The sequence below is a fragment of the Erithacus rubecula genome (assembly GCF_903797595.1).
Source record: "Erithacus rubecula genome assembly, chromosome: 8".
Taxonomy (NCBI): Eukaryota; Metazoa; Chordata; class Aves; order Passeriformes; family Muscicapidae; genus Erithacus; species Erithacus rubecula.
Window position 1 is genome coordinate 1,830,074 of NC_136659.1, and position 26,835 is coordinate 1,856,908.

Genomic DNA, 26,835 nt, shown 5'->3' on the forward strand with positions numbered 1-26,835 from the left:
CTGGCTTGGCTTTGAAATTGCTTCTGCAATTATGTAAAAGAGCCATTCAGCAACACGGCGGAATTAAAAGCGATGGAGGGGCTGCTCCCTTTTTCTCCGGCGAGCTTCTCATGTTGGCCGGCTCAAAGCCTTTTCCAACACGATGTCTTTGGCGAGGACAAAAGCTGGAACAAAAAAAAAAAAAAAAAGGGGGAAAAAGAAAAAAAAAAAGCCCCCAAACTTGTAAATTGAACGTCAAGGGAACTTTACACAATTTCAAAGGCCATAAATAATGATAAAGGGACCAGGCGAAGAGGCAAACCCAGGCAATTAATGGAGGTTCCCAAGCAAAGATCAAGTGGTTTGGAAAATAAAATTAAATGCAAAAAGAAAAAAAAAAAAAAAAAAAAGAAAAAAAAAAAAAGAAGGAGAGGGGGGAAAAAAAGAGAAAGGAGGGGAGTTGACTGGGGGTGGGATCCCTCCTGCCTTTGGGAAGTTGAAGTCTTCCCGGGACAATGGTGCTGGCTGTGCCCCTGGGCTTGGCTTTGGGGGGCTCTGCGGACAAACCCCGCCTCAAAGCGGCTTTGGGCCGGGTGGAGGTTCTCCCCAAACATCAGGGGCAGCAGGAGATCCCGCTGCTGCCGGGCTGGGAAGCTCTGGATGAGCTGCCGCTCGTTCCCAGCCCATCGATGCCCTGTTTGCCAGGGCAGGCTGGCAAAACCGCACACCCCGGTGCCACCCCCACGGCCGTGCCACGGGTGGGGACAACCCCGCTCTGCCCCCCAGACCCGACCCCCTTGGCCGGCTCCCCGAAACTCGGAGGGCACAGCTGCACATCCCGCAGAACCGCCCCAAAACCCAATCCTGCGGGATTTGGGTCTCAACCTGCCGCCCAGCCTTCTGCCAGCGGCATTTTCAGCACCCCCCAGAACCCCCTTTCCCTGCTAATTCCCACTCCCAAACCTCGCTGCGTTGGGCTGGGAGCTGCCCCCGCCCCGTGCCCGGATATCTGGGTCAGTTTATCCCGCAGCCACCATCTGAAAACGTTCTTTTCTCGCCAGAAACAATTAGGGTGGCTGGGCTGGGGGTGTGTGGGGGGGGAGCAGGTTATTACTTTCGGGCCTCGGCGCAGATTTTGCTGCCCAGTCCCGCATCTGGCTCCCCATCCCTGCCTGGATGCGGGTTTTGGGGTGCTGCTGGTCACCCACAGGGCGGATTTTGGGGCAGGAAGGATTTTTCCCGGAGGTGCGGGACGGGGTTGGATGGCCAGGGAAGCAGCTGCCGCTGGGGATGGGGAGGGGGGCTCGTGTGATGTGTGTGCACAAACACTTTTGGGGCCCATCTCCGACTTCAAGGGACTGGGAAAAGTTTACTTCTCCGGCTCATTTCCATATGTCCTGGCTCCGTCTTGCGGAGGCCACCATATGTGCAGCAGCGCGGCGCTCGGGGTTTTTCCCAGCACCGCAGAGGGTGGGATTTTCCCCGTGGATGCTTCGCGGCCGCTGTTCCTTTCCCATACTTTTTCCCTTTCCCCCTTTTCCCGTGCTCCACCAGGCGATTTCAGCCCTCTCCTGCCTCCCTCCCCTCCCATCCCAGCTAAACCCAAAAACCCTTCCAGCATCATTCCCAAACCGGGCTGGGAATCCTGGCGGGGAGCAAAGCTTTGGTTTAAACAGCAAAGTGAGCGGAGAGGGGGAGAAGAAAAATCCCTCTTTATTTTTTTTTTCAGGAAAAGCCCGCTCGATTGCGGGAAGGGCAGGGATAATTAAGCACGGTAATGCGGCGGGGCATGGAAATGTGTACCAACACCCCGCTCCTGCAGCTGTTTTTATTGTCAGCCCCCTTCAAAATTTGCCCACAAACAAGTGCCTTTGCAGGACGGGAGTATTATTTCGGGCAAGAATGGGCTTTTTGTTCGGCACATAATTAGCTGATTTTTCTCCCGGAGGGGAGAGAGAAAAAAAAAAAAAACAAAAACCCAACACCAAAAAAACCTCGTCGATCCCTGATTGTGGCAGGAGCAAGCGGAGCGTGATTGTGCCTGGGGAGAGGAGCAGGAGCGGGGGGACCCCACACCCCAAGAGCTGTAAATCCACAGATCCCGTGGAAATCAGCGCTCCAGAGGGTCGGGCTTGCTTAGGGCAGCACCTTCCCCCCGATGAAGGGCCAGCCCCGGTCCCACGTGGCCCCCAAAGCCCCAAAACGCTGCTGCCCTGTCACCCGGATCGCTGAGGAGCAGGGGGGCTTCTGGCAGGTTTTGTCCCCCAAATCCTGGCCAGGGGAGGAGCAGCAAGGATGTGGGGACAGCCTTGGAGAGGGCAGGGTTTGTGGGGTGGCTGTGACCCCCCAAAGCAACACAGGGAGGGGAGCGGGGGAGCGAAACGAGGCTGGGATGTGCTGGAGCCCTTCCAGGTGGGAATGCTGAGGACAGAGCATCCCCAGCTGGGCCCGGGAGCTGCCGGCACCTCCCGGCTGGATTTCCTCGGGATCGGTGCCCATCCTCCCGCCGGGGACCGCACAGCTCTGATTTCCAGCAGCTGCTAAACCCAAAGCCAAACTCGGGCTTCCAGAGCCTCTCTCCAGTTAATTCTTGCGTTTGCCGGCGAAATTTTAATTGCGTGGGAAACGTCACCAAAACCACCTCACCCTCTTAGAGTCTTTTAATTTTTTTTTTTTTTTCCTATGGAATGGAGCTGAGCAGAAGTACCCCCGAAAAATCAGTGTGCTCTTAATGATGCAGGCATCAGGTGCGAGCCCAAAATCAGGAATGCAGCCGCGGCTCCGAGTCCTCCACCCGCGGGGAAGGGGGGAGCGGTTCCGTGCGTGGCTCCGGGTTCATCCCAGCATTTTGGGAGCTGGGAACAAGAGGGCTGGCGGTGCGGAGGGATTCAGGATTTAGGATTTACCCTCTGGATGCGCCTCCCGCCCCACGCGTGCCCGCGGGGAACCCCCCTCCCCTCCTCCGCCCTCCCCTTCACTGGGAGGGAAAAAAAAAAAAAGAAAAAAAAAAAAAAAAAAAGGCAAAGCAAACAAAAAAAACAATCCCCAGACCCCTCATTCGCCGCTTAATTCCATTAACGCCTTCGCGTGTTCCCATTTGAACTCCTTCCAGCCCCCCCCGCGCCTCGGGCTCCCTTCCCGGGGGGTTCCCCTCACTTCCACTCCGTGCTTCTTATTTTTTTTTTCTGTATTTTTAAATATTTTCCCCCTCTCCCTTCCCTTATTCCCCCTTTTACCTCCCTTTTTCCCTCTTTTCTCGGGCTTTTCGGGTAAGAAAAAAAAAAAAAAGAGGCTTAAAGGGTAAAAAATAACACGGTGCAAGTTAAAAAAAAAAAAATTAAAAAAAAAAAAAAAAAAAGAAATTTGGCTTTCATAATCCCGGCTCTTATCCCGAAATTCGTTCGGATAATGGGAAATAGGCTATTTAAAAATTTATTTGAAATGGATACATATCTAAACAACTGGAGTCCGAGTATTTTAGGAGCCCTTACAGGAGACCTAATCAAACACATCGCCACGGAGAGTTAGTGGTGGCAAACCCACGCACTCTGTCATTCCCGACTTTTCGTGAATCGAGTTGAGAAATTCGCCGGTTAAAAAAAAAAAAAAAAAATTAAAAATAAATCCCGAATAAAAGTCTAAAATATTCCCAGGTCAGAGGGGCACCGTCTCATTAAAACCAGCGCGGTCCTGAAACTGCACTGCAGACATTAAAGTGCAGTATTTTTCAATTAGAGCTGACGAATTCAATCAAAATTCCATAGATTAGGATGAAATGAGGCATGGGTCATTTACAGGGGAATTTAATTGCAGAGCCATTAGACAAATAGTATATTTGCCATTCTCACATTATCCATCATTTTAGACATCAATAGAAGGAGCAGCATCTTTACTAATACAGCAGCACTTCCCAATCTCTGCCTGTAAACACTCCCTTTCCCCATAGCTCCTGATTATATCTGATTTCATTTAAAGCCATGGGGGATTATAAATGTTCCTGCAATCAGGTTCATTAGGACTTCAAAAATCTCATTTCTGATTCGCATCGCTTTGCGGATCACCCAGCGCAGCCCGCGCTTAAAAAAAAAAAAAAAAAAAAAAAAAAAATTGAAACAAATAAATAAATAATTTAAAAATCAGACGCTGTTTCATTACCGGGGCCACTTCGGGGTTTGATTATCACCCTGACGAGCCCCTGCTCAGATGGTGAGAGACAAACTCGGGCTTCCCACTGGGATCACCACCCCCCCTGCATCCCGGGGCGGGCTCGATCCTGCTCCAGAGCCAGGCAAAAAACACCAGACGGGGACAGACAAAACATCTTTTTCCTTTCTTTCTTTTCTTTCTTATTTCTTTCTTTCTTTCTTTCTTTCTTCTTTCTTTTCTTTCTTTCTTTCTTTCTTTCTTTCTTCTTTCTTTCTTTCTTTCTTTCTTTCTTTCTTTCTTTCTTTCTCTTTCTTTCTTTCTTTCTTTCTTTCTTCTTTCTTTCTTTCTGTTTCTTTCTTTTTCTTTCTTTCTTTCTTTCTTTTCTTTCTCTTTCTTTCTTTATTTCTTTCTTGTCTTTCTCTTCTCTTTTCTTTCTTTCTTTCTTTCTTTCTTTCTTTCCTTTCTTTTCTTTCTTTTCTTTTCTTCTTTTTTTCTTTCTTTTCTTTTCTTTCTTTTTCTCTTTTCTTTCTTTCTTTTCTTTCTTTCTTTTCTTTCTTTCCTTTATTTTAATTTTTTTTAAATTTATTAATTTTTTTCCTGTGGGAGGGTGTGCATCACTCCTTAATTCTCCCCAGCTCCTTGCAATCAGAGAGGTGTGTGCGCAGGGCGGGGAATTCCCATTATTTGGAAATTGTTTTGCAGCTGGACCATCGGTGCTTTAATACCGCAGGGTGGGAAACAAACGAGCAGGAGCAGCCCCAACCACACCACACACACACGCAAAAAAAAAAAAAAAAAAAAAAAAAATCCTCCAGGAGAGAGAAGGTCTCTGACATTTTTTTCCTTAATAGCGGCTTAATATTAAACGCCTTTCATAAACCACGCGCATCCAGATCTACTTTGAAAAAAAAAAAAAAAAAAAGGAGAAAAAACAGAGAAAGCCTTCATTTTCCCCAATGTATGGCGTGTGCAGCACTGTGTTAGCTGCCTCAGTAATTTAATTGGAATGAAACGTGAAAAAATGTGTCATTTTTTGAAGAAGATTTATGCATCGCTTCCTGGAAATCTCATTGTCTTAACTAGCAGCCTACTGTGTTCTGTTTAGCAGGCATAATCGCATTTTATGTGTCTCCGTATAGAAGTTAATGTGACCTCCAGTCTTTAGCTGCTGGAAAATAATAAAATTAACAACAAAAAAAATTAAAAAATAAAAACGATCCTTTCCCCAGAAACATCTGCATCAAAACCAGGCACACCAGGAAGGAAAAAAATTCTATATTTTGGGTATGTATATATATATATATATATATATATGTATGTGTGTGTATATATAAATATATATATATATATATATTAATCGCCCATCAAACTTATCAACCCCAGCCCGGAGCATCATCCCACTCGGAGCAGCACCATCATCATCATCATCATCATCCCGCCGGAGGATCATCAGCACCATCCCACCCGGAGCATCATCATCATCATTCATCATCACCACCACCATCATCATCAGCCCATCCCGCCCGAGACATCACCCCGCCGCCGGCAGAACGGCACAACCGAAGGGAGGAACATCCCCCCCCGTCCCACTAAATATATCGGATGGCTTTTTAGGGTTTTTTCAGGGCGTGTTTTGCCGTTAAATCTCGTTTTTCGGGGAGTTTTTTTTTTTTGGGGGGGGGGTCCCGCGTGGGGTCCGGACGGCCGAGCAGAGCGCGCCCCCTGCCGGCCAAGGGGAGCCGCGCACCCCCCCCCCCCCCACTCGGGACCCCCCCTTGTCTCCCCCTTGTCCCCCCAGCACTGATCCTCAGCACCGTTCTGATGTGCATTCCCCCCTTCAGCCCTCTGGATCTGGGGTTTTTTTGGAATGTTTGGGATATTTTTGGGGGGATTTTTTGGGGAATTTTTTGGGATTTTTTTTTTTTTTTTTAATTTTTGCGGGGATTTTAAATTTTTTTTTTTTTTTTGGGGGGGGGGGTATTTTGTGGGATTTTTTGGGGATTTTTTTGGATTATTTTTGATTTTTTTTTTTTTTTTTTGTGCTCCCTGGTGGGATTCCTCTCTCTCTCCTGCCCCCCCCGCACACAGCACTCTTCCCCATGCAGAGGATGAAAGCAGCACCAAAATTTAGGTGGGGCTGGTTCAAAACGAGTTGGATGGCTTGGCCAGGATGGGTTTTCCCTGAATCCCTGCCAATTCCCACCAAAACCACACATGGAGTCCAACAGCCACCAAAGCCTCATGGGGATTTGGGATGGGGCACAAAATATCGGGAACGGGGCAGGATTGGCAATGACTCCTCCTCATCCATGGAAGGGTGAAGGAAGTTGTGGAAGCAGCAGGTGGAAGCTGGGAGAGGGGAAGAATTGTTTTCCCTCCCCATTTCCATGCTCCACAGGCAGCAGCTCTGGGAGCCAGGGATGCAAAGTCCAGCAAAACATGAAAAATGAGATATATATATTTTTTATATCGAATATACTATTATATATCACATCTATATTTTTATATAAAATATAATTAATACAATTTGGTGGCTTTTTAAAGAAAAACAAAACAAAAAAATAATCAACCAAAAGCAAGTGTAACTCAGCACTGGGAGAATTTTGGGGAGCACTGTGGCAGCTGTTCTCCCAAGGGATGCACCTCCTTTGGTTCAGCAGGAATTAACCTGGGGAGCCTGAGAGTGTGGGGAAAACAAATACTGGCTCCTCCTGGTCCCTTTGGCCAGGTCACTGTGGGAAATGGAAACCCAAACTCCCCCATTTTGGGTTTTCCAGTCCCTCCATGTGGCAGCCTGGGGAGTGACAGGCACAAGGGGTCTGGGAGGGGCTGGTGCATCCCATGGGAGATGCAGGGAGTTGTGTCACCCTCCTGCACGGAATAACCACAACATTCCTTAAACAAAAATTAAAAATTGAATTTTAAATCTGTTTTAAGGTGTATATTAATGCCACTGGACTTTGCATCTTGTGCACAGCTCCTGTGCTTGTGCCACTCCCAGGTGAGGTTTATCCCAGGGGATTTGAGGCTGGGCTGGTTTGAGTCCCCTCCCTTCGCACCACCGAGGGATCCTCTACAATCAGCATCATTCCTACCAGCCACTAATCTTTTGTATTACTCTTTATAATCTATTTAGAAGGTTTAAAAAAAAGAAGAAAATCTTTACAAATCTCCAGCCTTAAGCCCATTTCAGTCCCACCATCAGGAAGAAGCGGCGCTCCGCGGCTCCCCCACCCAAGGGATGCTCCTGCGCTCCACGGAAGGATTTGCAGCTGGATGTGCCCCCTCACAGCAGCAACTCCGCGGGGCTCCAGCAGCAGGAAATCCTGCAGAGCCTTGGGCACGGGCAGCAGAGGGATGAGGGAGTGGCAGCGGCTCCCAAAGCTGCTGCGGAGGGCGGAGCGGCACCAGTGCTGCAGGCAGCGCGCTGTGCCCGCCAGCGCCAGCAGGGACTCGTAGAAAACCCGGTGCTGCTGCGGAGAGAGGGGCAGCAACAGCATCACCCTCTGCCGAAGAGCTGGAGCTGTTCAGGGAGGAGGATCTAAGGGATGGAGCCCAGTGGGCTGCCATGGCTCCACAGGGAAGGGGTGGGGGAGGAATTCTGGGGTTCTCCCCGGAAGCACCTTGGGGAGGGTGCAGCAGCATCCCACAGAAACCTGCTGTAGAAGAGGACCCTGTTCCCAGACAGGGAAACAAAGCAGGATTGGGCCTTTCCTTAAATTGAGGAATAAAAATCCTTTATTCCATCCCCAGAAGAAGCTGAGGGCTTTATTGCATTCCAGCCATCCCAAATCATCCCAGAGCAGGATGAGGAGGAGCTTTTCCAAAACCAAACGAGTGATGTGGGCTCCTGCTGGAGGTGCTCTGGCTCCAGGGCACTTCCAGAAGCTGGGAGTGGATTTTATGGCAGGCTGGCGCAGGGATGTGGGTTTCTGAGGATGGTGGAGCTGAAGGGATGCAATCTGGAGGGATCAGGTGTGTGGGGCTGCTCTAGGGAATGTTCCTTTTTGATTTTTCTCCATCCAGGTGAAGTCTGGTGGGGGAAAAAAACCCAACCCTGTTCTGTGGGGAAAATAAACTCCTGTCTGTGGGGAAAACCCTGCCAAACAGCAGTGCTGCCTCACCTGGAACACCTCCTGTGGCACGGCCTGGGCCCACTCCTGGCAGACGGGGATTTGGGAGTAGGAATTGAAGAGCACCTCGATGACCTCCGGCACGGCCGCGCAGGATTTCAGCACCTGGGCAGGGCCAGTGGGAGGCTCAGACAGACAGGCAGGGCCACGAGGGGACAACACCCACCCCGCTGCAGCCCGGTTTGTGGCCACCCACCCTGCTCCGGGCTGGCAGAGCCCCATGCTGCGATCAGCTGGCGTTTCGGAGCTCTTGCTTCATCCGTGGAGCAATGGGAAGTCCTGCCCTGCTGAATCTTCCTCCCCTTCTGCTGGGCCTTCATCGCCATCACTCCCCAGCTCCATGCCAGGACTGGGCATCTCCCCCAAACTCTGCCACCCCAAGCTCCCCACTGCGGGGCTCGGCTTTGAGGCCATACCTTGAGGAAGGCGGGGGGCCATATCCTCTGGGAGCCGTGGTTGAGCAGCAGCTGGACGGTGAGGTGGGGCTGCAGCTCCCTGTGGCAGCAGCCCCCCGCAGGGCCAGCCCAGGGGGGGACACTCCGTCGTAGTCGATGGCGTTGGCGTCGGCCCCGCTCCGCAGCAGCAGCCGCGCCAGCTCGGCGTTGGCCGCCCCGCACGCCCGGTGCAGGGGGCTCCTCCAGCTCTCATCCCGGGCCTCCTAGCTCGGCCCCGTGGGCGGCCAGCAGCTGGAAGAGCTGCAGGCAGTCGTCCCCCCGGGCCGGGGGATGCCCGCAGAGGATGGCCAGCGCCGTCTCCTGCCGCGCGTTGCGGGCGTCCAGGCGGGCGCGGCGCCGCAGGTAGAGCTGGGCGTGGTGGCGCAGGCGGTGCCTGGCGGCCACATGCAGCGCCGTGTCCCCTCCCGCCTGGCTCGGCAGATTCCACGGCAGCCCCGCGCCGCAGCAGCAGCCTGGCACACTGGGGAAGGGGGAGGCACCTCCAGGGTGGGGATGGAGGAGCCACGGGGGGGGGGTGGGGGGGGAGATGGGGTGGAAAGAGTGCTGGAGGTGGGCTTGTGGCACTCGGGAGTTTGGGGAGGGAGCAGCATGGGCAGGGCAGGGTGGCACGGTGTCCTGGTGCCCTCCACAGGGAGGGCAATGGTGGTTTGGCCAATATCTCCCTCTGTGCCTTACCAGCATCAGTCATGGATGGTCATCCTAGGACCATCCTGGACTTTCCCTAGCCATCCTGACCATCCTTCACCATCCTTGAATACCTTGAACATCCTCGAACTATCCTTGACCATCCTGGACTGTTCTAGCCATCCTTGACCATCCTTGATCATCCTTGACCATCCTTGACCATCCTTGAACAGCCTCAACATCCTTGATCATCCTTGAATACCTTGACCATTCTCAACCATCCTTGACCATCCTTGACTGCCTTCAACTATCCTTGACCACCCTGATCACACTTGACCACCCTGAGTGTCCTTGACCAACCTCGACTCTCTTGACTTGTCCCAAACCATCCTTGACCATCCTAGGCTTGCTTGCTTGGATACAAAAATGTATTTTTTTTCCTTTTCCTTTTGAGGGAGAACACCTTGTGTTGTGCTTCTGGTGCAGAGGATTGTGTTTTCACAGAATCACAGAATATCCTGAGCTGGGAGGGGCCCATGGGAATCATGGAGTCCAAAGGAGGAGCTTTACCCAATCTCTAACCACCCTGCCTCTTTAATTTTCATCTAATGCTTTTTTCTTTCAGCTCAGCTGTCACTGGAGCCTTGTGTGAGGTTTCTGGGCTGACACAGAAGCAACACAAGGAGGAGAGAAGTCCCAGCCTGATCCTTCCAACAGCAGGGCATGGGGAAGAAGAGGAACCTCAGGGAGGAGGGACAGCACCAGGATATTGCTTGTTTCTCCTGACCCAGGGGGAAATATCCATACTAAAGAATTAAATAATACTACTGATATATTACTTGACTTTTTGTGGACCTGCCTCTTCACCTCCCCAAGGATTTGCAGGGAGGTGGGAGGATTTTCACTGTCCTTGGCAATGCAGAATCTACAAACACCTCCCTGGGCTGCTTTTCCATGCATCTCAAGCCTGAATTTGCCAGGAAAAAAATCTTGCAGGATGTTTTTCCTACAGCCTGGGCAGGTGTAATGCTCCCAGAGGTGCCAGAGGACACCCACCAGGGATGCTCTGCTTGGGGTGTGGTTGCATGAGAGTGGATTTAGGTGGGATTGTGCCATCCCAAATCCTCCAGGTCCTTACTTTCCAATTTAGTTTTTATGCCCTAGGATGCTGAATCCCTTTCTCAAGGAATGTTTTGTCTCCCTGAGGCTTTTTTGGGGCTTGCTGGCTGTTGTTGGAGGAGATCACTCAGACACTCAGTCTCTTTTATTGGTCTTGTCCATTCTTATCACCAGGGAATTGTAGCCCTGATAATAATTATTCTCTTGGGGACTTCTTAGAAGCTTAATTCTTGATGTCACAGGTAGCTCTGGCACCCTAAAATAACATATTCAGGGCAAACCAAGGGATGGTTCTGCAGGGAAAAAATGGGGGGAAAACATATTGCTGACTTGGCTGTTAAAAATGCAGCATCCTAGCCTGTGAGGAAAAATCCCCTTTTGTTCTGTTTTTCTTCTATTTTAGGGGTAGATTAAAACATTCCCAGGCAAGGAGGCAGCTGTGCCCAGGGACCCTGGACACAAAACATTGCCCTGGTTGGGGTGAGAGTGCCCAGGCTGGAGATTTTCCACCTGCACAGGCAGCACAGAGGGATCATCCCTCAGCAGAGCCAGGAGCTGCATCCTGGGATGTGGGGATTTTTCCATTACAGAGAATTCAACCCTGGGAGCTCAGTTCCTCTTGATCCCCTGCTAGACATCCCAAACATCCTCCTGTGGAAGGATTTGGCTACCAAGTTCCAAGGCTCACTTGCTGGAAGGAGCCCAAGAAGCTTTATATTGAATTTTCCCCCTGGGTGCTCCTCCCTTGGCACAGAGGGAGTTTTGAATGAGGGATGATTTCTTCCAGTGAATGAGAAAGGTGGGAGCCAGGGAGGAGCATTTTCCTCCTGTTTGGATATCTGGGCATCAGCAGGTTCTGGGTAGATGCTCTTGTTAACCTTTGAAATCTCTGTTCATGAATTCACCAGCGTTTCTGCCTACCTGTATTTTCATTCCCACCCTGGTTTTTGCCACTAGATTAGACTAAAATCCCATTAAATAAGGCCCTGCAATGGCTTGCTGCTTTTTAAAGGGCTCCTCTCCAATTTTCTGGGAATACTGAAGGAGTATCCTGAGTTCAGATTTCTGTTTATCTCAGCAGAAATCCGGTGGCAAAACAAACAAGTTTGTTTTCCATCCAGCCTGGTACCTAATTTTGACTAATTTAAATTAATTCCCCAGCCATTCCCAACTCATTTGCAGGTGATGGGTGATTTCTCCTTGCTTGGGCAAGTCAGGGTAAAGGAAATTTGGGATGAGTGGTGCCAGTGCTCCACCTTCACCTTGCTCCTGGATCAAACAGAATGGGAGAAAATTATTTGGGATTGATTGTTTTTTAAAATTTCTTCACCCATCAGAGAATCAGGGCAGGATGTGCCACTGCCCTCCTTACTGGCTGGAATGAAAATTACCCAGGCTGGAAAAGTGGGATTTATTAGAAATGGGATGCGATGAACAACCAGCAGGAGGAGCAGGAGATTGGGGGCAGCGCAGGCTGCGGGAAAATTCCCGTCCCAAAAACACGCTCAGGCCCCGGTCCCCTTAAGGAAAAACCCCCTGATTGTTTTTGCCTCCCATCCCCACAGGTCGGGGCGAGGTTTATCTGTAAAACTTGCGTTTTGTCACGTCTCAGAGAGCAGGGCCAGCCTTGGGCTGCTTTCGGGCTCTTTATTTCTGGCTCAGCACCCATTAAGGAGCTGCTCCTCCCCAGCTTCCCAAAACGATGAGTGTGTATTTGGCAAGGCTAACAGAGCAGAGGATGAAGTTTAGCACTAGATGATGCTCAATGTTGCCTTTTCAAATCCCCGGGCTTTCCCCCTTGCAGAGCTGCTCACTCCCACAGCCACAGGGGCAGAGTGTCTGGGATGATGCTGGAGCAGCTGGAGGGTGTCAGTCCTATCTCCCGGCACTTGGGAGCCTTGTGTGGCCTTTTCAGGCACCCGCCTTCCTGCTCAGCTCCTGTTTCCTGCTCGTTCCTCCCACCCTGCTGCTTGCTCCTGTCCCACTGCTCCTTATGGAGCCCTGCATTGACTCATCCCACCTTTCATCCCACCCCTCAGCTCTGGGGGCTGGGGGAAGGCTCGGAGAAGGGAATTGCTCAGCCTGGAAGCAGGGCTGACATCTTCTTGTGCCATCCCTTGGCTTCACAGGAGAAGGGAAATTCCTCTCTGGGCAGGTGAGGGGAGCCTGGGATGCTCGGGGAGATGTGCAGGAGGGCTCTGCAGATGCTCAGCATCCCTTCCTCCCAGGATGGGAGCAGGAGCCATGTCCTGCATCCCTGCCAGGCTCATTCTCCCCTCCCCTCCCGCCGAGGCTCTTCCTCTCCCCCTCAATTATTTTTATTTTATTTTTTTTTTCGGGGTGCCAATAAGGCAGGCTCCTTTAATCATCCCCAGCTTTAAGAGGGAAAAGGGGAGAGCGCCAGGGAGAGAGTGCAGTGAATTAGAGGACTCATCTTACCCCACCATGTTAATTATCTCGGCTGTAAAAAAGAGGTCAAGGAGAGGAACTCTACTAAATAGGCCGACGTGGCATGAACAGCTCCTAAAGTGAAGAAGGTAAGACTGAACTTTACTGGAACTTTTTTTTTTTTCCATCTCTTCAAAAAGCTCCTAGATTAAAGCTCTGATATCCTTTTTGTTGAAATCTCATGGATTCTGAAGCTCAAATGGCTGGAAGGAAGCCCAGATAATTTTTTTTTATCCCAGTCACTGAGAGGCTCAAAGGTTTTAAGTCCTGCCCCCATGGTGAATTGCCGAGTATATGGGAATACAGAGGAACCTGGCACATAGGTGTTCTGGCCATTGTTATCGAGAGGAGAAAAATAAAATAGCTCTCTATGTAGGTCAATGACCTGCTCTTTGTTGTCAGTAAAAATTAAGGATGACCTAAAATCTACTACTCAACGAAAAAAATAATAAAATAAAAAAAGGAGGCGAGGTAAAGTAGTCTCCCCCTAATCAAAGAGGAAATGTTTGTGTTACCCAAAGCTTGACCTCCTCAGTCTCTAACTTTAGCTAAGTCTTTGCCATTGAAAAAGCAGTGGTCGAAACCTCAAACCCTGTCTGAAATGTCTATTAATTTTTGATCTTTCAAGGGAGTTGGCTCAGTTCTTGTAGCAGCCCCCGTAGTGCCTGTAAAGGGGCTCTCAGCATTTCCATTATAAAGCCCCAATATCCCAGGGCTTACAACCTCAGCTGTGGCCACGCTGGGGCTGTCTGATCCCGTTGGTGGCTGTGCTGCCATCCCCCTCTGCTTTCCAAGCACATGCAAATCAGGGAGAACAGATCAGTTTTTGTGTATATTGAAAAAATCATCTTTTTTTTCCAAGCTTGCAAGCAAAACCTGGAGCTCTGTGTCCAAGAGATTCTCTGCACAGCCTGGGTTGGTTTGGTCACTCCATCTCTTCAGGGGGAGAAGCCCAAAATCAGGGAAGCACTGGGCTTTGGGGATGGGGCTGGAGGATGAAGTTCAAGGCATAAAGGGGGCTCAGGTGAAGGAATTAAATCCAGCTCTTGTTCATCACAGAGCTGCTTGCAGCATCCTCCCTTTCCCATCCCCATCTTTCCAGCCCTCGTGGCACCAAGGATGTGTTGGATTCAGCCCTAGATTTTTGGCTGAACCAGAAGTTGGATTTTTTGGGCATCTTGCAGAGACTCTCATTTATAAACTGAGATCAAATATTTCCCTCTCTGGCTGCTTTCCTTCTCCAGAGCTCTCTCCCTGTGTTGTGGTCCCTGAAATGCTGGAACCTTGCTTTCAACACCTACTTCCAGATAATCTTGCCTGCCTGGAGGGGAGAGGATTGAAGCCAGGGAAGCTGGCAGGTGATGGGATTCACTATGGCCCTAAGAGATTTCATCGGGATAATATCAAGTGGCTGACCTCTTCATAAAAATAATTAAAAAAAAATCCTGATTCTATGTGTGTAACAATATAGGCACTTAAAGTCCTACAGAAACATGTTTTTCTGTACTTTTCTGTGTTTTTCCAGGCAATTTTTGTGCTCATCTGTGTGATGCTGATCCAGGGTGAGACGTGGATGCACATGGATGCAGCCTGACTGTGAAGCAAGGTGGTGGGAGCATGGCTCCACATCCCACAGACCCACCCTGGCATCTCCTGGGGGCAGTGTGCTGCACCTGGGATGCAAGACATGCTGACTTTAGGAGAAACAGCCAGGAAAGAGGAGGAGGGAAAAGCTGAAGCTGGGTTGCTCCTGTCTAGGGGAAGCAGACCTAGACTGTGCAATGTGCCTGGCACCAAAATGCCCTTTTTTTTTTGTCTCTGCTGTGGCAGCTGGGAGATATGGGAAGCCCAGCCATGGACCATGGCATCTTTGCTGTTTCCCACAGGCCAAACTCCCAGGCTCAGGGAGGTTACCATGAAATCCCAGAACCATTTGGGTTGGATCACTCCTGCCGTGGGACCCCTCCCATCAGCCCAGGCTGCTGCAGAGCCCCTTGCAGGGCAGCCAGGCTGGAAGGGGTGCAGCCCCTTTACCGCAGGGAGCCCGGGCTGGTGCAGAGGTGCAGCGGGGCCAGCCCCTCGTCGCTCTGCAGGTTGGGGTCGGCCTTGTACTCCAGCAGCAGCTCCACACAGAGGCTGTGCCCCCCTGGCAGGCCTCATGCAGGGGGCCCTGTCCCCCTGGGGCCAGGTTGGGGTCAGCCCCATGGCGCAGGAGGAGGCGCAGGCACTCGGGGTGCCCGTGGCGGGCGGCGAGGCACAGCGGGGTGCACAGCTCCTGCCTCTCCAGAGACCACAGCCCTGCAGGACAGGATGGGGTCAGCCCTGGGCTCCCATCCCTGGGCCCATCCCCTGGGTTCCTGTGCCCTGGGTTCCCATGCCCTGGATTCCACCCTGGGTTCCCACCCTGGGTTCCCATCCCTGCGTTCCCATCCCCTGGATTCCCATCCCTGGATTCCCATTCCCAAATTCCCATCCCTGGGTTCCCGTCCCTGGGTTCCCATCCCTATATTCCCCCCTGGGTTCCCACCCTGGATTCCCATCCCTGGTTCCCATCATCGTGATTCCCATCCCTGAATTCCCATCCTCATGATTACCATCCCTGGGTTCTCATCCTCTGGATTCCTACCCTGAATTCCCATCCCTGGATCCTCATCCCTGGCTTCCCATCCCCTGAATTCCCATCCCTGGGTTCTCATCCCTGAATTCCCATCCCTTGAGTTCCCATCCTCTGAATTCCCATCCCTTGAATTCCCATCCCTGGGTTCCCATCCTCTTCCCACCAGCCTGGTGGCTGAACCATCTCCAGACACCACTTTTCCCATTTTTTCTCTGCAAGAGGAATGGATTTATCTTTACAAACAAGCTGGGGTCTGCTGGTAGATAAAACCAGCACTGAGAGGTAAAAGAAACAATGGGATGGATTCCACTGATGAATGATGAGTGGAAAAAGATATTTACAAACGAACTGTAGGTTTGGATAAATTAAATTGGATATTGGAAGATGAAAGAAGCAATGGGGAAAAACCATGAATTCTATAAAAATTGAAAATTAAAAGGGAAGGTATACATGAGAGGGAATCTTAGGTATCAGGAATTTTGGAAAGTCTGTGCCTCTCAAGTACCTCAGTCCAAGGGGGAAGGGAAAGGGAATGAGTCTGGGGAAATTTGGATAAAAAGGAGACTGCATCCTCCAAAAATTTGAGAGATCCCAGGGTCTCTCCCTTTATTTGAATAAAGTATGGGATCCTCTGTCTCCTTTTTGGCCATAAACCTTGGTGTTTGTGGATTAATTTTCCTGACATCTGCCAGCTTTAGGTGGGGCTGGTTGCCCTTGGTGGCTCTGACGCTGCAGGCAAGAGGGGAAACAAAACTCCCTGGGTGTGTGCTCACCAGAAGCAGGAATTCAGGTGGAAATCAGGTGGGCACCAGAGCACCGTCCTGTGTGCAAGTGGCTGCAGGAGCTAAAAGGCAGCTCAGAATTCCCCAGGAAAGGAAAACTCTCTTTGCTGGGAGAGGTAAGGCACCCAAGTGAGGTGGGAGGGTGATGGAGGGCTGGGATTGGGATGTGCTGGGTTTGGGATCAGCCAGAGGGAGGAATTGCATTTCCCAGCAGCTCCAGGACCTCCTGGACCATCTCTTGGGCATGGTGCTCCATAGGAGCATCACCTCAGGAGCTGCCACCATCCTGAGGGCATCTTATCCCTCTAGACAGGACCATGAGGAATTTGGGCTGTGACTCCTCCTTGAGGCATTCCCAATATACAGTGTCTAATCCCAACCTGAAGAAACCATGTGGATGCACAGATTTTACACTTCCACTGGGTTAGTACGTGCAGAGGAGAAGAAAATATTAAAAAATGATGAATATTAATGGCCAGAACTGTGGGCTGACCAGAAACCTTGGGAACACTTGATAAACACCTAAATGCACTGCAGCTCTCCTATTTAGCGTTAGTAACACACCCATTTATTTTCATTTTCCTGGCCTGGCCTTTAAAGGAAAAGTACCTGAGAGTCCATAGGAGGCTTGGCTTTTCACCCTGCCACTGCAGCTCGTTCCTGCTGATCTCAAAGATCAGGTTGACATCCTGGTGGTACCTCTCAATCAGGACCTGGAGGCTCCTCAGGTCCCCCTTGACCAGGGCTGTGTAAAAACCTGGCAATGGGAGCACGATGGTGCTGAGGGATGCTCTGGGTCCAGTTGGAGGAAATCCTCAGCTTGGGCTGTCACAGCTGCTGGTGGCTCGCCCATCCCAGTGCTGCCCAGTGTGCAGGTCCTGCTGGGGGCATAGCCAGGCTTTTATAGCTCATTGTTTCCATCCTCTTGGCTCATTGTCTAATTATAATCCAGGCAGGCTGTGTTGTGGAGTATTTATAACTGCAGAGGGGTTGGAGCACGATGGACACGGGGTATAGTGAGGGTCACCAGGCCATGCTGCAGCAGCACCTCTTGGATTAAACTGCTGGATTATTTGGTGGCTCCAGCTCAGGACAGGAGTGTTTAGACTGGGAGGAAAACAGTGCCTACTGTTTAGGAAAAAAAAAATTATATATTACCTTATTTGTGTCCTCTGAGCTCTTTTCCCCACCCCCTATTTTCTTTTTTTTTTTTTTTTTTTTTTTTTATGAAGGTGCTCATATGAGATTCCAGCCTTGTGGCTGCTCTTTGGAAAAATCTGGGCTATGTGTTCCTGGCCCAGGCTGGAATGTTGGGATGTGCCTGCAGGGATGCAAAGGCCAGTGAGGTACAAATCCTCCTGGGGCTTTGGCAGGGGAAGCTGCTGTCCCAGCCAGTGCCTTGTATAGGAGAGAGAAATCAGCCAGACCCTGCTGCCATGGGATGCCAGCAGAGCTTTCCCTGTTCCCTGGGGCTCCTCTCCCCAAGGTCACCAGAGAAATCCATGGTGGGGACAGGAATAGAGATTGGCATCTTGTCACTTGGAGGCTCTGGGTGACAAAGCCTCCCCTTCCCAGCCCTCCCATCCACATCTTTGGGGAGCAAACCTGGTCAAAGCAGATTTTGGGATGTTAAACCAGAGCTGGGACACTGCATGATTCCCTCTGGGTGGAGTCAGCCTGAGGCTGGGAGAAAAATTTGGGACCTTCTTGGGGATCCTGAGCATCCTGTGCTGCCAGAACCACCAGAGGGTGGTGGTTCCATTCTGTGTGTCCTCAGCATGGCTGTGGTGACATTCACCTCTGGCCCTGGAGACTGTGGGAAGGGCACAGAGCCCCAAAAACTCCAAGATGTGTCCATGCAGGATGGGGTTTGCTTGGTGAAGGACTGCCTTTATTCATGGGAATATTCATGGAGCTGATTTGAGGCCATCCTAGGTGGTCTTCTGTGTTTTCTCCTTCTTTTCCCCTTCATCTCAAGGTTGGCATCCCCAACTGGCCATCCATAACCTCTCTGTGGATTTGGAGCCTCCAAACCCCTTCATTTTTCTCTCTGCTTTTACCACCTGTTGCTGCTCTGTTCCACACAACCTTTCTGTGCCCGTTCCCCCCCTCTGCTATGAGCTGAACCACCTCCTCCAAGCACTGCTCTGGTATGGAAAACATCCTCCTTATCCCCTGGGTCCTTCAGCCAGCACAGGAGCAGGTTTGGAGATCCAGGGAGAGGCACAGACAGGGATCATTTACCCCAGGAACTTGTCCTGGCTCTCGTTCCCAGAGCCTGGCTCTCTCCCTCTGCTCTCCTTAGAGCCCTGTAATATTTCTGTGGTGACATGGAGGAATCTTGCTTTCACGTGTCCCTGCTCACGCCAAAGGGGTCACCTTCCCCAGGCAGGGATTGCCTCCCTGGGTAAATTTAGCAGGGAGTCCAGACCTTGTGGGTCAGACCTGGGCTAATTTTGTTACTGGGGGTGTGTGTGTGGCATTAAATTGCCCTTGAGGGTGTGTTGAAGCACCCCGTGACCCTTCTCAATCAGCATCTATTTGCATATAAACACTCAAGCCTCAGAGAGGATGGGACAGCAGAGTGGAGAGAAAAGGTTCCCTTGGCACACAAATGCACAATCCCCAGTCTGAGCTCCTGCAAGCCAAGCCAAGTGCTGTGTCCAGCCAGGAGTGCAGAGTGGTGCTGGGATGAAGTGATACTTGTGGATTTAGGGGATTGCAGCTCCACAGGCAGGTGGGATTTACTGCAGAGAGCAGCCAGGACAACTAGGGAGGATCCTGGGGCTGGCCAGGAGCAGGGGGAGAACCCCCTGGAGGGGTTTGGAAGGAAAATGAAGGCATTTCAACTGCTTGTAAAGCACTTGCTGCCTTCAGGCAGAGTTTGGGTGGTGGAGGAAACCCCCCAAGCCTCTCCTGTGGCACTGGGGCCTTGGGCACATCACAGCTTTGTGATCCCTGAGGGTCTCACCCTGCAAAAATGAAGCCTGGGATCATCCTGCTGTGTCCTTACTTCAGCAGGGATGCCCCTGCACAGACCAGAGCCCCAAAAAAGGGTGAGTGAGCACTTGTAGCCTCGCCCTCATCAATCTCCAACAGGGGGGAGCATCTTCCCCTTCTCCCCGTGCTGACTGTTTGCAGAGCACACCTCATTGAACAAAACATTAAGCATTTCCCTTCCTCAGATCAAGTGTGTCTATTAATAATGGCTTAAATTGCCTGCTCCAGCTTCCCATTACAGGGAAAACTCGTTCCTGGCACAGGCAGGAGCAGAAGGGTTTGGGGAGAGCTTGTCCCCCAGGTTCAGCTGCCACACAACTCAGTGCTCACTCTGGGTATATCTCAGCCCTCCTGCTGCCAAAAGCCACCAGGCTGTGTTCAAACATCCAGATGTGCAGAGCCCCTGGCACCACCACCCTGATTTACAGCTGCTCTCTGGCAGCAGGGAATGGCATTATTATCATTATTATTTTTCCAGGGAAGTTTCCAGCACCATGCAGGAGCCTGCAGCATTTCCTCCTCCAGAGTGGCTGATTTAAACCTTGCATTCCCTCCTAGCCCCCCAAAACCTCAAACAGGCAGGATGGCAATGCCCCAAACCTACCTTGGAGCAGTGTGGGGGTGGCTCTGCTGGGTGATGGGCACTCATCCCCCCTGGATCAGCATCCCTGGCTGGGCAAAGCGAGGTGTGAGCCACCCTGCCCCCAGCACATTTATATCTGCAGCACTCCCTGTGACAGCACTGCCCAGTTATGTGGCTGGGAAAGGCTGTGGGATGAGCCCCTGCCAGCACACACATCCCTGTGCCAGAGGAGGGGAGGGGGCCATGCCTTTAACCCCCCCCAAAAAACTCTTTTGGAGATGCTGCTGCTGCTGCTCAGCTCTTCTTTAAAAGCTGCTGCCCTGGTGAAATATAAACTCGTGCTGAAGCTGCATTGATTTTGTCCTGTTTTTATTGGAAATTAGATGATATTTAAACATTTCCCTTTAACAGCTCTATATAATATGGAAAGGTCCTGTGCTACAGTTAGTTTATAGTGGCCCATCTTTGTCAGATGTAAATAATTCAATGAACCCCTCCCCTAACTCTTTCCAGTTATAACTGCACTACTTTCCTTTTTTTTCCCTTTTCCCATCAATTAGAGGAATAGCAATAATAAAAAAAAATAGCTCTTAGCTTGAGTAAAAATGCAAGGCTTCCCTTCTCCCCACCTCCCTGCTGAAGAGCTGCAGCTGTGTTAATTATCCCCTGGGAATTCAGTCCTGGGGCACATCCTCTTTTAAAAGTGGAGCCCTCCCAGTTATTTAACCCGGGAGTTATGTGCTCATGGAATGTCACCCTGTGTGCCAGGTTGGAATACCAGCTGGGGCTGACCCTCCATCACGTGTCTCCCATGCTGTGCCAGCATCAGAGGCTCCTTGTGGGGTCTATAATGTGGGATTTCCTCCTGGGATGGGAGACACCAGTCTGTGATCTGCCTCCTGTCACCATCACCACTCATAGATTGCCACTAAAAAGGTTTATAAAGCATTGCAAGGTGAGCACCCAGTGCTGGGCATTTCAGGACTCAGATCCTGGTCCTTTTCCCCCAGCTTGAGGAATCTGAAGCAGATTCTCCCCATTCCCTAGCTGGAATTCCACCAGTCATTGCTCTGGGAGGTGGAAGCAGAGGAGCTCCAACAAGCCCTTGACTCGGTTTCATGTCATTCCGAGCAGTTTTGCTCCAAAGCACAATTAGTTTTTGACACCTGAAAGCACCAGGCAGTTGTGGAAGTTATTTATGGATGGGGGGATGTTCCCCAAGCACACCCTAACTAGAAAGTTATGGAGATAATTGCTTGCCCTCTGGGATGGAGGAGAACAAGCCCAGCTATCCCTTGCTGCCCACACCCATTTCTGGGGGGTTGATTTATCCCTTCCCACTGGACATATCAGAACCTGGCCTGTCAGTGGTAATTAGTGGGGCCTTGGCCCGGATCATCAGGGCTCCCAGGAGGGAACCACCTGGTTTGTGCTGGGCTCTGCCCCCATTCCTGCCCCCTTCCCATCATCTGTGGGGCAAGGGCTGCAAATTACAGGTTGTGGTGGGTGGGAAGAGCAGCTGCTCATCTGTAACGGCAGGACTGTCGATGTCAGCACACTGTCCCCAGTGCCACCCCCTGCCCTCCCACTCTGGATATGAATATTGAGGGGCCAGGACTGTGGGATGTCGCTGATGGGTGAAACGTGGTGTCACCAGCGGGGCAGTGACATCCCGGCACTGGGAGATTTGAGGGAGCAGGGATGGGTTTGTACATATGAAACAGAACGGTGGCTCAGGGCAGGACCCTGCTTTAGGATCCTGAGTGGGTCAGAAAAGACCCTGTGAGGTTTTGGGACCTCCTGTGTCCACCCCAGTGACCCTCTGACCCACCAAGGGGGTGATGTGGGGGCCACCACAACAGGCTTCCACCAGCCTTGGGAACTACACCCAACCCCGAATCTCGAATGCCTTTTAGCACTTCTCCCTGCGCAGCACCAACCCCCCCCCCCCCCCCCCCCCCCCCCGCCCTGAGAAGGCTTTTGGTGGAATTTGGGATGGAGCCGTGTGAGTAATTAGAGTAATTAAGGGTGCAACCTCCCAAACTTTGTGCTAATGACTCGTTTGCGTGACTCCCATCTTCTGCTAATCTCCCAGCCCTTTCACTGCTCCCATTATTCCTAAAGAAAGACAGGATTGCAGCCAGGCTTTAACCTCTCCTCAACTTTCACTGGGGCTAGAGCCCTAAAAGCTCTACAAATCCATTTCCCACCATGCCTAGTCCAGTCTTATTAGCTGACAACTTCCCCTGCTGTCCAAATAGTATTTATTGGTGGGTTCCCCCCCCCCTCATTTCACTCCATTTCCCCCCTCCTTTTTTTTTTTTAATTTTTTTTTAAATTATTTTTTCCTTTAACTTTTTGGTTTTTGATTCCCAGAGCTTGAGCTTGAGTTATTTTTACTCAGAAATCCCAAATCCCCTTTGTTGGTGGGCAGGCACGGTGGCTTCTCCTTGCTCCACAGAATCCTACAAATAATGCAGTGCCTGGGGTGGGAATGCCCATCCTGTCAGGGCAGCAGGAGATTTGGGTTTCGCATTTGCATCTGATCCACTGAGTGGATAAAAGCCTTGGATCCAGAATTCCTTGGCCTTTTGGTGGGGGTTTTTTTGGTGGTTTCTGGTGGCCAAAGCAGCACTGGAAATTCTTTTCCTTCCTGCTAACCATAGCCCAGCTATATCCATGCAGAAGCCTTTCCAGGACAAGAAGGTGAGTTCCTTAAGTTTGCTTTTCCATGTTGCTGGACTTGGATCTCTTCTCTAGGCTCTCCTTGCTCCAATTCCTTGTTTGCTGTTGAGAGGAATGATGGATTTGTCTTTACGAACGAGCTGTGGGTCTGCTGGTAGATAAAACCAGCACTGAGAGATAAAAGAAACAATGGGATGGATTCCACTGAGTGATGAATGGAAAAAGATATTTGCCTTTACAAGCAAACTGTAGGTTTGCTGATAAATGGAATTGGATATGAAAGATGGAAGAAGTAATGGGGAAAAACTGTGAATTCTATAAGAATTAAAAGTGAAAAGGGAGGGTTATACATTAGAGGGGAATCTCGGGTGTCAGGCACTGTGGGAAGTCTGTGCCTCTCAAGTACTTCAGCTCAAGGGGAAAGAGAAAGGAAATGCAGGAAATCGGGATAAAAAGGGAGGTGAGTCCCCCCAAAGTTTGAGAGATCCCAGGGGAATACCCCATGGCCTCTCCCTTTATTCTAATAAAGTAATGGGACTCCTCTGTCTCCTTTTTGGACATAAACTTCTGGTGTTTGTGGCTTGATTTTCCTTGTTTTGTGCTGCCGTGGCTCCCTTCACCCCTTCCCATGTTTCCATGAATCCTGGTTGTCTTTTCCCAGTTGAGAAAACTGGAGCAGGGTAAATCCTAAAGGAAACTGGAAAAGGATGTTATGAAATGCTGGTTTGGAGTTTCCCTCCTGGGAAAGGAACAGCTTCATTTGGGGCTTCTCTCTTCCTTTGCATTCAGTTGCATCATTAATTATGATTTTCTTGCTAATTTGAGCAACTTGAAGCACCAAAACTTGTCAGGAGAGGAGAATCCAGCCTGTAGGAAGCTGTGTAGTTCTGTCTGGAGAGGCGTAGAGGAGATCAGGGATGGCATAAGGAATTTTCCTAATTGGGAAAAGTTGGAATGGATGTGGAGCTGACATTTCCATGCTTTGCCTTTTCAGAGCAGGTGGGTGCAGAGCCTGGCAGCCCCAAGTTTTTGGGGTTGGGGTGGGATGTGGTTCTCTCCTTGCTGGCACATCCCTGCTGTGCCAAGAAAAAGGATTTCAGCCCAGGGCTGTAACAGCCCCACAGGTGCTGTCCAAACCCTAACAAGAACCCCAAATGATTTGGGGATTTTATGCAGCTTGTTATCTTAGGTGTAGGGGGTTTTTAATTTTTTTTATTATTTGAAATCCCAGCACGAAATAATCCTCTTTTTCTGGTCGGAATAGAAATGGCTTGATGCCACGAGGCAAAAAAAAATAAAATAAAAGGCAGCTCTACCCAGTGCTGCGCTGATTTGCAAGGCTAGTGAGAGACTACAGAAGGCGTTTTCAAATAGACTCCGATATTTTCAGTGCTTGAAGAGGGCCCGACTACATGACACCTTTTTTGAAGCCCTGATTTACAATGGCCCCAGGCTGAGTGCATTATAATTTGCTGCGAGAAGTTCCAAAGTCGCAGTACTTTCAATAATGAGGAGAGAAACCCTAATACAGGAAGACTTTTCCTTTTTTCCCCCCTTCTTCTTCTTTTTTTCCTCCTTTTTTTTTTCGGTATTGTGTTTAATGAAAAGCTAAAAATGTGCTAATTTGTAAGTCCTGTTGTGGTAGTGGCGTCGGAGGCTTTTGAAATGCGTTACTGACTTGGGGAGTATTAAGGAAAAATGACATTTTGCTACTAGCAGAAAAGTCAATTATAATGTTTCCACACTTTAGAAAATTGCTGATGCAGGATGGGAGTTAATAGAACAGTCAGCTTCACTTTGTGTTACCGGATTTGGGGGGTTTTGCAGAGAAATGTCGGAAAGAGCTGTCCTTCCCCACTGTGCTGTCGATGGAGTCTTTCCCCCCATCTTCTGGAGAAGCAAACAGCAGAAAACTTTTGAGCTCTTGGGGATAAGAGGGTGGGAGCCCTGGGACACTCACTGTGGTTGCCAGACAGTTTTTGTGCTGCTGGTGAAAATCCCAGTGCTGGAGCAGGTGGCTTTTGGGCAGGCAGGGGCAATCCCAATAATCCCATCTCAGGATTGGTGCATCTGAGGAGGCAGAATAGCTCATGTTCATCTATTTCCATGGGCAGGGAGACTTCCCACTATCCCAGGCTGCTCCAAGCCCTGTCCAGTCTGGCCTTGGACACTTCCAGGGGCAGCCACAGCTTCTCTGGGAATTCCATTGCAGGGCTGCCAACCCTCCCAGGGAACAATTCCTTTCCAATATCCCATCTAACCCTGCTCTCTGGAAGTGGGTCCTGTCCTACTCCAAGGATAGAGCTGTACCTAAAGCACATTAAAATCCACAGGGCAGGGAAATGCCAAGACTTTGTCTTCTGCTCCCCCTTCCAGGTGTTCCAAAGAGGGGTTCCTGCTTGGAGTGGTTAAAATTGGAGGATGGGGGAGTAAGCATGAAGACTTCTATAAAAGTCATGTCATATGTAGTTCTCCTGGGTTTGCAGGAAGCAATTAAGCCAATTAATTTATTGGTAAATTATCTGATGATGAAGTACAAAATAACTGCAATGAAACGCTGACATTCACATTAATACCAAATTAGTTACTGTATTATGACTGTTCTTACAATGAATGCCCAGTAATTTAATAGTAATGGGACATTTAAATAATTTAGCTGATAATTCTCTAGATCACTTACATATATAAATGAGCATGACAGCTTCTTCTCCCAACTTTGCTGCTGCTGGATTGCCTCCACACCAAGAGGCAGAGCAGCCTGGCCCCTCTTTGCTGTCCCTCAAAGCTCACCTTTGGCTGGGTGGAGGCAGGATTTCCCTCCTCCATCAGATTCTGGGAATGCTGTGGCTGGAAAGCAGAGTGCAGTTGTGCTGGGCTTAGCATAGCCACAACCTTCTTACCTCTATCCATGAAAGATCTCTGGATGGGGATGTTGGAGGAGTATTTCTGGAGGTTCCTGTGAAAACCTCCCAGTGGGAAGGATGTTGGAGACCCAACCAGGGCCACTTCACTGAATAACTCAGCCACTGACACTGAAATTACTGTGTATGCTGCCTCTGCTTGATGCAGCTGCTTCATTCATTTTTCAAACAGCTGCACTCTCTGTAATAATAAACAGCATTAAAATTGCTCCTCGTTCTTCCCTCCCCATCCCCATGAGAAGCCTCTCCTGAGGAGACTTGGCAGCCCCACAGGGATGAGTTTTTTGCTTTATGGGTTGGCTTGGCTTGAAGGGATCCTAAATCTCATCCAGTTCCACCCTGTGCCATGGGCACCTTCCATTATCCCATGTTGCTCCCAGCCCTGTCCAACCTGGCCTGGGACACCTCACCACTGCTTTGTCACCTCCTGCACCCACAGAGCTGTTTGTAGTTAAACCAGCTGTGGCTTCACAGAAAGAAATAAATGCAAGCAGCTACACCTAAAGGATAAATCCCCAGGTTTTTTTCCCCCATGAGCTGGTGAATATTGGGCAGAACCTGTAGGTTTGTGCAAGTTCAGCACCCTCCCTGCATGGGCTCGGCGCTGTGCCCTGGAGATGGATGTTGCCAGTCAGCTGCTTTTCCTTTGCTCTGGAGATTGCAGTGAAGCTGCTGAAATATGAGTTAATGGGCTTGCTTACATCCTCCTGAAATGTGGTCCTTTCATCACATCAGGCCGTGCTGTCAGACCTGTTGTGGGGAGGAGGGCTCTGCTGTCGGCAAGATTGAGGGCAGAATTATCCAAATTAGTTTCCTTGCAGATGAGAGCAGAGATGAGGGGGTTTGAAGCACAAACCCTGTCACCTCTTTGGAGAGCCTGGCTTTTCTCCCCAAGGATGAAGTTAGAAGTACTTTATGTGATAAAACTGGGGTGTGCTGCTGAGTTTGGGGAGCTAAAGGATAAGGGATGGAAAGCTGATGGTTGTAGCTGTGCTGTTGCAGTGGGTTGAACCCAGGGGCTAACAGCTCCTGTGTGGATCATGTGGAGATTCCAGCAGCTGGATTTCTGCTGGGAGAGCTGGGGGAAGGGCTGGTGTCCATCAGAAATGTCCTGAGGGGTTGCACAGGTGAGATGTAACAAGAATTTCCTCTCTTACTGCTTGGATCTTCTTGGCAGGGCTGGAGATGCAGCCTTGAGGTTGGAAGGGTGAAATCATGGGGAGCCCTGTACTAGACAGTAAAATATAGCTAGAAAGGACCATAAAAATCCCAAATTCTATGTGCTGGGATAGGCTCCAGGGAGAAAATTCCCTTTAATAGCCAGACCCATCCAGTTCCCTCCA

At 50.2% G+C, this 26,835-nt stretch overlaps 1 protein-coding gene across 1 annotated transcript; it reads right to left on the reverse strand.

The window, feature by feature from the left end:
• Positions 1 to 108: 108 nt before the first annotated feature.
• On the reverse strand, positions 109 to 19,997 carry ASB18 (ankyrin repeat and SOCS box containing 18; the record flags this gene model as incomplete). Its single annotated transcript, XM_079310548.1, is given in 16 exon segments — positions 109 to 164; positions 7,325 to 7,598; positions 8,250 to 8,363; positions 8,675 to 8,754; positions 8,757 to 8,916; positions 8,918 to 9,133; positions 9,135 to 9,173; positions 14,939 to 14,940; positions 14,943 to 15,053; positions 15,056 to 15,202; positions 16,913 to 16,943; positions 16,945 to 17,058; positions 17,060 to 17,077; positions 17,079 to 17,185; positions 17,188 to 17,428; positions 19,908 to 19,997. Coding segments are annotated over 15 exon segments (1,506 nt in total). The 5' UTR covers positions 17,225 to 17,428; positions 19,908 to 19,997.
• Between the last annotated feature and the right edge of the window lie 6,838 nt (positions 19,998 to 26,835).